The following is a 9,808-nucleotide window of genomic DNA, read 5'->3' as shown; positions in this document are numbered from 1 at the left end:
TTCCATCAACCGTTTCTCTCCTCATGCTATCGTTTATTATTCTTTCACTTCCAATGGTCCATTTCTGGTTTTAGGTCAAAAGGAAGCTTAGCCATCACGAGGCACGATTCATCTGCCTGATTGCTGTAAGGTGGTGTGGGCCAATGTCAAGGCCTTGAAATGCACTGGTGCTACTAGTAGTAGAAACCTGCTAGGGTATTCAAAAGGTCTACCTACTACTAGTACTAGTAGAAGTTTAGCCCATGGTTTTATGCCGCTTTAGATGTAGAGAGAGGTGATCGGAACGGGAGAATGTCTGCTCGCACTGCTTGCACTTGAATGGCCGCTCACCGGTGTGCTTCCGATAGTGTCGGGTTAGCTCGTCGGAGCGGGTGAACCGCCAGCCACAGTCTGCCCACGTACATTGGTAGGGCTTCTCGCCGGTGTGCGTGCGCCGGTGTGCCTTCAAATGCGACGATTTCGTGTACTTTTTTAGACAGCCAGGGTAGTCGCAGGCGTGAGTACGACGTGGGGAGTCCGCACTCAACGTGTTGTGCCCACCGCCTCCGCCGGACGGGGGTGAGCTCTCCTGAGCAGGTGTATCAACGGACAGCTATGCGCTGGCCAGGATTGCGGTATAGAGGCGGGAATACATGCGATGCAGCAGGCCTTTGAGCTGGATGACACCGAAGGAATTCTGATGGCGGATGCAAGTAATGCGTTCAACAGACTAAATCGACAGACTTGCTTAAGAAATGTTCGGCACTTGTGTCCATCACTTGCTACCGTTCTTATTAATACCTACCGTGATCCAGCTCATCTCTACGTGGACGGTGAAAGTATCCTGTCGCAAGAAGGGACAACACAGGGTGATCCCCTTGCAATGTACATGTACGCGTTGGGAATAATGCCCTTGATACGTTTGGCGGATGAGGCGGGTGCGGTGCAGTCATGGTTCGCGGACGATTCATCCGCTGCTGCTCGTCTTCGCAGACTCCGTCTATGGTGGGACATAATGGACAAGAGAGGACCGGCATATGGATATTACGTAAACCCAAAGAAATCGGTCCTTGTCGTCAAGGAAAGGTGTTACCAGGAGGCGACTGAATTGTTTCGAGACACTGGTGTAATGATAACGGACGAGGGATCACGATATCTTGGCGCAGCAATCGGAAGGGACAGCTTTCTTCAAAGCTATATCAAAACAAAGGTGGACGAATGGATGGGGGAACTGAAGAAGCTAGCAGTATTTGCACAAACCCAGCCACAGGCTGCGTATTCTGCGTATGTGACGGGCCTCAGGGGTAGATGGGCGTTCCTCTGTCGTACCATGAAGGTACCCGAACCCATGTTCCAACCGCTGGAGGACATTGTGAAGTCTGAACTGATTCCCGCCTTAACTTGCCGTGCACCCCCAGGCGACACTCTCCGACGGCTTATGGCTTTGCCGTGTCGTCTGGGTGGGCTCGGTTTGATTAACCCTGTGTCCCTATGCCAACAATACGACTCGTCGGTTCGGATGACCAACCCTTTGTCTCGGAGAATCTTGTCAGGGGATGGCTCCATCGGTGACTCGGTAGTGTTAATCAGATCGGCCAAGAGAGACGCCAAGGCATCTTCTCGACGTCATCAGAAACTGGAATTCGACGCGATATCGGGCAGTGCGTCGGAGTCGCTACGACATGTCATAGACGTCGCGAAGGAGAAAGGGTCGTCGAGCTGGCTGACGTGCCGTCCACTTAAGAAATATCATTTTAATTTAACAAAGGGAGAGTTTTGGGACGGACTCTGCCTCCGTTACGGATGGACACCGGCCAGGGTACCGTCACACTGCTCTTGCGGCCAAGAGGCAACTGTCGCGCATTCCCTGTCGTGCCCCTATGGAGGGTTTCCCTCCATTAGACACAATGGTATTCGGGACGTCACGGCCCGGCTGCTGGACGAGGTGTGCACCAGTGTGTCCATCGAGCCCTTGCTGCAACCGCTGACGGGGGAGCGTCTTCGCTACCGGACCGCAAATGTGGAAGACCGTGCCCGGTTGGATGTCGCTGCCAATGGTTTGTGGGGCAGTCGTTTTGAGCGTACACTTATTGATATACGGGTTTTTAATCCTCACTCACGCTCAAATCGATCTGCACCACATACTATTGTGTATCAGCGACATGAAAAAGAAAAGAGAAGGCACTATGAGGAGCGGGTGAGGCAGGTTGAGCAAGCCTCCTTTGTTCCGGCGGTCATGTCAGCCAGTGGCGGAATGGGTCCAGCATCAACAGCACTGTACAAACGAATTGCTCATCTGTTGGCGGAGAAGAGGGGTGAGCATTACTCTCATGTTATGGCATTTGTTAGATGCAGGATTTCCTTCAGCCTTCTGAAATCCTGTATCATGTGCATTCGCGGTTGTAGGCGTTTAAATTTTGGTTTGAAATTTGCACCCTCCTGCGGAGCCCACGCTGCTTTGGCAGTGGCGGAGGCTCGCTTGCCGACGTAACCGGCGGAGATCATCATGAACAATGGACTGACTAATTATTCACTTGTCCTGTCTTTATAAATAACATGTTATTGCATATGTTCTTGGTTTAGTTTTTGGCCTTTTTCGTGCTTTGGAGTTGATAACATTTTCCTCACTATCAACGGACGGGGGCTGGGACGGTTGACCATTCGGGCTGGAGTCCGAAGACCCTTGGTCGACGCCCTGTGTGGTACCCGTGGGCGACCGGGGAGGCGTCACAACGGCGGAAAACGCCGACGAAGCGCTACTGGTATTGAGCGAGAATAGAGAGGCTGCTGAGGCGAATGCAGACGTGTGCGGAGAGCATATTGACTGTGTACCCGTCACAGCCTGCAGAGGTAACAGGCCGGGCATGCCGGGACTAGCCATGGGAGGACTGGGCAACCAGGTGCCGTCCGATGAATACATCGCGGGCAAATGAAAGGCTGAAACGCTCGGACTGCCCATGTTAGTTTCGTCATCGTATGCTTCGCCGCACCAGGGCAGCCCCGGGAGCACTGCTTCGGGTACCACGATCTCCTCGAGTAACTTCTGCAGGTGAATATGGGATGAGGAGAGCATTACGTCATCGACAGGGCTGCTCCTATCCACGTCCGGTATTAGCTCAGGAGGTGAATCGTCGGCGCTGAGAAACGATTCCGTGCTGGTGCTGCCGTCGGACGAACTCAAGCACTGGTCCACGATGGTCAGACACTTCTTCATGAAGTAGGCGCTTTGCCGCCGGAACTCGACCTCCTCGTCATGCATGGGGTCTTCTTCATTTTGAGTGGCGATATTAGTAACTTTTGAGCTTTTTCTGAAAATATGGATGCGATTTCAGCAACTTTTTAAAGTTGCTGAAATCGCATCCATATTTTCAGAAAAAGCTCAAAAGCTTTTCGCAACCATGCCAAAACAAGTTAAAACTTGTTTTGGCATGGTTGCGAAAAGCACAAGTTGCGAAACTTGTTGGCATCTTTGGGGAAAAGGCTAAAGGGCATACATGTATACAATGCTCGAGCCGAACCACGTCTGGGCGTCTGGGCGTCTGGGCGTCCTGCACTGTGCGGCGCACATTCCTTCTTCAGCTGGCCGTAGCGTTACCAACGTATACAGGACATTAGTAGAATGTTTCTCATTGATACATTCGATGTGTTAGTGCTATTTTTATATTAATTGTCACACACAAGCGGAAAAACCGTCAGAGATCAAATTCCATTACACAGTGTTTCACCGTTCAAGCAACGAATCATCAGATGGATCTCTGACGGTTTTTCTGCTTGTGTGTGATGAAGCTCTGCCTCGCTTGCATTGAGCACTCTCCGCAGTTTGAGACCATTCCCTTGTAATAATTGTCATGCTGTTTTTGTCCCAATTGCATTTTCACACTTGTAGCGTGATGTACATGTATCTCCCCAAAATTCCTTACCTATATACTGTACGTGTACAGAAAAGCCTCTTGTACGGGCAAAGCAAATGTGCTTACAATCATAATATTATGACACAAAATGTCTATACAAAAAAATGAGCAAAACGCCAAGAATCTGAAGAAAAAGACTCAATCCAATCCTTTGTTTTGCCATATTAAACGGGAACTGAAACCCAACACAAATCTGAGAAGATGGCAAGAACAGACTGTTGGTACATGTACATGTACATGTATAACAGCATGCTGTCCGCAGATTGAGTATTTCGCTCCTGCTCTTGTAGCAGTTGAGCACTCTTGCGTGGGGTAGTGCCTTTGCTGTTTGCGTTATGCAGAGCTCACTGACTTGTCAGTTTGAGCACTCTGGCAAGGTGCGTTCGGGCCTGATTGGAAATTTTTATTTCCATTGCTATCAGGTTCGGCCTCATTTCCTCTGTGCTGCGCTGACGAGTCCACAAAGGACGAAACAGTTCTGTCCGCAGATTGTGTACATGGTACATGTACATGTACATGTACCTGTACATGTTACTGCTGTTTTAGTCATTTCACATAATTCCCTGCAAGAGCCTGTGATGAGAAGGGAACGAAAACTAGGCTTTTCCCCAAATCGGTCCGTTTTTCGCCTATTCGGCTTTTCGCTCGGCTCAAAAAATACATCAGATTCGGCCGCAAAATTATAATTACGCACACACTCATGGCCAAGGCCAATCAAGGAGGAGGTGAGGGCGATTATAGCCAGCCATGGCAAATCAACTGATTGTTAGAAAATCGGCTGCAAAATTGGAATCTAATGGAAATTGGCTGCAATAGTTGTTGGCATATGTGCTTCAAAATTGGTGAGATATTGCAAATATACATGTACATGTACGTGTAGCTCTGCTGGCTACAACTGTACGTTGTTTTTACTAACGATCTTTAATTATTCTTCCTAGTGGCTATTCAACGAGGGGGGATGAAGAAGCAAGAGTATAGAGAGATTCAGATGAGAATGTTCGGTCTTTTTTTTAGTGTTGCGGGCGAACTGACAGTCTGTTCGTGCCGGTGTCTGCAACAAGCGACGTGTGGTGTCGTCTGCAGATGATCTGGTGACTGTGGTCGAATGAAGAATCTGCTACATGTACTGTACTTCGAAGTACAGTTTTCCCGTTTGCACCTTGCCCTCAAACCATGATCCTACAGTATGCACAATGTAAGTACAGTGAAACCTGTCAAGGCGACCACTCCGATAAGGCGACCACCTGTCCTACAAGACCACTGGAACCAGAATCAAGGGATGCTCTTTCCAGTCAAATGACCCTGGATAAGGAGACCACCTGGTAACAAAGACCACGTTTCGAAGGTCCCTTGAGCGGTCGTCTGCGTGAGGAATGTTTTTGTATGATACAGTTCATGTACATGCAGGTACCTCGAAAGTTAGATTGTGACACCGACAGCAGATCATTTGCACGATTTAAGAGGCCAGGCCAGAGCGTTCGGCCTGGAGTCTCAAGTCACGTGTCCCCTCCGCAATCCGAGGCGTGCCCTGCGTGCGTCTCCAGTATGAACTCAAGATACCGGTACGGTGGTAGGCAAGTAGCGTGAACTCAGTACAGTACAGTGTGTCACAGTTCTCACCCATTTACCTTCCTTCACACCTTTTACCTTCCCACTTTCACCTTCCTTCTCACAATATTCACACTTATCTGATATATAAGCGCTGAGCAGGATCCTGCTCAGCCTCTTTCTTCAAATATCAACTTCGACCTGTTACACAGTGAGCTAAGTAAAGTACCACCAGACCTTCCGTCTCGCAAGAGCGCCCCTGGCCCACCTTGATTTTACAGCCAGGGAAAGGAAAATGGTATGCAACGAAGTGTGCACGATAATTATGTTATTTTTATGGTAATTTTGTTTTTCTGAGGAGCTCATGTCCACTCGAAGATAACTAGTAGTAGGCACTTCAGGCGGTTTTTTCAAAACCAGAAATACTCGTTTTTCTTTTTTGTATCCGATTCAGATAGGTTTAGGAAGACTCCACAGAAAATTTGAAGCAAAAAGAATAACTTGGCACAGAGATATAGCCATCCAAAGTCGGAGAATTGAATAACGGCAATTTCAGTATTTCGACGGCACCAGCAGCATATCAGAAATTGGTAGGACTTGCTTCAGTGTCTATAGTGGCAAAATACCAGGCTCGCTGGAAGCAGGTCAAAATAACCAGATGAATGCAGAAACAGCATGGTTTGGAAAAACTTCGCATTTTTCATCCGTCCGGCAGCTCAGACGAAGATATCGGGTGTGGTCACCATGGCAACTCCATAGCAACTCCATCGCAACAGCATGAAAACAGTGCAGAGAAGCCTTTGGAAAAGCATAAGATAAGACTCTGAGGTAAGATAAAGTAACTACAATAATTCAGTGCCAGAACACATTGTTGCTACATGTACAGTACTGACATGGTGATGAGTACAGAAGAACAATGAGCCACAGACGGAGCAAACTAGAATTTTACCGGGTATTTGACGGAAAGAAATGACAAACTATTGAACATCGTTTGCAAATGTTTGGGACTACTGAAACTTCAGCAACTCCAGCATGAGAGATTCTGTGTATAGAGTGTGTGCTGGATTCTTGGTATTATATCACCGTCAATGCTTTTCTTGGTCGCTGGAAGCCACCTGCTGATCAGCTGACGATTTGTTCCAAGCAGGCCGTTTTGATGTCAGCTCTCTTGGTCAAGTCGCCGAAGTATATACTGTCCTACTCGTTGCCTGCAGGAGAGGACGACTGCTCCGATGCGACTCCAATATAATTATAACACCGGGCAATATTTCTTCTTGCGCAGCCATGCGCATGGGCTCCAACGAACAAGGACTACTGCCGGGAGGACGCCTGCCGCGGCTCGCTTTCAATAACACCTCGCATTATTTCTTCTTGCGCAGCAATGCGCAAAGTGTTGGACAAACGAGGACAACTGATTCCGAAAGGAAATACGACGCTGAAGACGATGAGCTACATGGCAAATGCGTGCAATCAAGTGAAATGCCCGAAAAATCCTTGCCGATTTTACTCGAACTGTACGTGAGTTCAAAAAATTGCCGCATCATGACGTATGTGGGCTCAAACGAAAGCTGAGGGCCTCAGCTACACGCTGCGCCACACGAGAAGGCCCTGCGCAGATTCTGTGCAGCTACAGATCGATCTATGCATGCGCCTTTCCGTGGTGCCACGCAAGTACGCGATTCAGCGTTAGCACTTTTTGACAGGTCGTGTCACGTGACTGAAGTGCCTACTAGTAGTACTACCAAGAGCAAAATAATCCTCGGGTTATGTACTCTTGATAGTACAGACAGGACACCGTGCACCACCTACAATGTATTTTGGTATTTACAGGTATTTACAGGTATTTACAGGTATTTACAGGTATTTACAGGTATTTACAGGTATTTACAGGTATTTACAGGTATTTTATGACATTAGACTGTATTTACAGACATATAACAAAACAAAAAATAAAATAAAGAAAAACAATGTAGCACCTCCGCGACCACAAAAGTACGAGATGGTAGTATACATGTAAAATGTATCTGCTATATTGCCAGTACAGCACTGGTCCTTGGCTTGGAGTGGGACTAAGGTTGTTGCTCGACCTGATCAGATACCAGCACATAATACATGTATGCACCGGTACTTGATTGAGCACAAACTCATGTAGATCTACTTTTAAAAGTCTTAAGTGTACGGACTGTACGTGCAAAAAACGTCCAACACAACCAGGCAACACTACAGACTTCAGAGAGGGCCAACACAAACGCTACAACTTTGAATGAGTACAAGTAAGGCCTCACTTGCTCACACACCAGCAGCCGTAGTCCTCTGTACTTGCCGAGCAAAGTAGACTGATGATCTTCCACTGTGCAGCCTTATACCAAATATATGTACGTAAAAAGGAACTTGGAAGTGAGACCCGCGACACGTTGGGGGAACGGAACTATAAATTTGCTGAGAAAGCTCAGCTATTGATGGCGGCCTCTGCGGTGGTCATGGAGAAGGAACAAGCGATGGCTGGTTTTAAATGTGCTTCGTGTGATCAGCCACCACGGGACGGTAGGCTTATTCGATGTCTGCACACGCTGTGTGCGCTGTGTGTTGAGCCACATATCAAAGACGACAACACAATTCATTGTCCGAACTGCGCGGAGATCACACCCTCTCCGGGTCCTAGGCGATCTCAGTTGCAATCTCTACCCAGAGCTCCATTGGAGAACGGTGCTATTGCTAGTGCCGACTCTTCATCCAGCACCAGATCTGCACGTGTTGTGTGTGAGGAATGTGATGAGGAAGAAGCAGCTACGTTCAATTGCCATGACTGCTCCATGTTCTATTGCACAGATCATGGCAAGGCTCACCTCAAGTCCAAATCCACCAAAAGTCACAGAACTGAGCGTATTTGTGAGGATCCAGCAACCAGCAGCAACATTTCGGAGCAGACATCTCAAACTAGTAGATGCTCGCTGCATCAAAAGATTCATAATGCAAGTTTTGAATGGTACTGCACGGAATGCAAGGAATTCCTATGCGAAACCTGCAGAGCCACCCACAGGAAAGCCCATGTTCAGAATTCCGACCAAGTGATGCCCATCGCTGATGCTGCACGTAATGCGCGCAGAGGATTGAAGCAGAAAGTATCGGAGCAAGGCACAAAACGCCTGAACATAATCAGCACTGCTCAAACAGCAGCCAATGCTTCAACGGAGTTGCTGTCCGATACGTATGGTGCTTTGTCTTCAGATATCACTGCGGCGTTCGCGAAGTTGGAAAAGTTATCGAAAGAGCGCTGTGATGAGCTGCTGAGAGAAGCGCACAGCAAGTACTGGCAGCAGTCTAGTGTGTTGGAACGTCGTGTCGAGAAGCTGAAAAGGAAGAGGACACGCCTTACACGAATGTATGGTTTGATTAAGTCCAGCACTGAAGACATCGATTTCCTGAGACTTCATCCGTGGTTACTGGGGAAAATGACCGAAGAGGACAAGGATGCTGCGACAACGCAGCCGTTAACTGGTCTTGAAATGCCGATGTTCAAGTCGAATTGCCTGGATACTGCGGTCGAGGTATTGCGGAAGATTCGAAGCATAGAAGCAGCTGATTCGGACCCTGAAGACTCTCAGGCTGCCTCCAATGCCAAGAATTATAAATTCAGCCTTCGCCAATGTCACCCAAAACTGGTGCTAACGAACGACGATCGCACAATCTACTGGACGCGCCGTGGTGCGACCTATCGAAGTGTGTGTGTCGAGCCGTATATTCAAGTTGGGACAGTAGCAACGGCTAAGTTCCGTTTTGACCTCAACGCTCCCTATCTCTCAGTTGGTGTTTGCAATCCACTAGAGTATGTTAGTGGACTAGAGAAGCAAACGTGCGAGGTCAGGAGTCATATCAAGTTCCGGAATACTGGAGAATGTATCAAGGTGACAGCGGATCGTCAGAAGCATGTCTTGTCCTTCCAAAAGGAATCTACGGGTGAGAAATGGGCTGGAGGTATCCTCTGCGAGGAAGGTGTCCTTGCGTTCTATGGACTCTGTACAGACAACTTCAATGATGTGAGACTTACCATACTGTCATTCGTCATTGTAAGTGATGCTGTTTAAGTTGGCATGGCAAGAGTTGGTGATTGTGATGCTGTGATAGCGCACCTCTCTCCCCGAGCATAGCGTATACATACCATGTAGATCTACGGGACTTTAATTATTACTCACCTCTTGGATTCGTGCCTGCCCATCAGGCGTTATGTTTCTACGAGTTCTGTATCTTTCCAGTAATGTTTTCAGTCTTTCACGAAGAGCTGTTATAGTCACTTCACATTCTGCTGCCACCTCGCCCATGAATTGTTGCTGCTGTTATATAACTTAGCACATGGTGTGTGTGTGTGTGTG

The 9,808-nt window shown here is 48.0% G+C and overlaps 1 protein-coding gene across 1 annotated transcript; it reads left to right on the top strand.

Moving 5' to 3' along the window:
- The first annotated feature begins 7,897 nt into the window (after positions 1-7,897).
- LOC135813250 (E3 ubiquitin-protein ligase TRIM56-like) lies at positions 7,898-9,523 on the top strand. The gene has a single exon (XM_065326413.1). It carries the CDS (start codon positions 7,898-7,900, stop codon positions 9,521-9,523), a length of 1,626 nt encoding a protein of 541 aa, XP_065182485.1.
- Positions 9,524-9,808: the final 285 nt, after the last annotated feature.

This window comes from Sycon ciliatum, chromosome 1, assembly GCF_964019385.1.
Source record: "Sycon ciliatum chromosome 1, ocSycCili1.1, whole genome shotgun sequence".
NCBI classification, from domain to species: Eukaryota; Metazoa; Porifera; class Calcarea; order Leucosolenida; family Sycettidae; genus Sycon; species Sycon ciliatum.
Note: the sequence above shows the minus strand (reverse complement) of the source record. Positions and strands in the feature narration are given on the sequence as shown.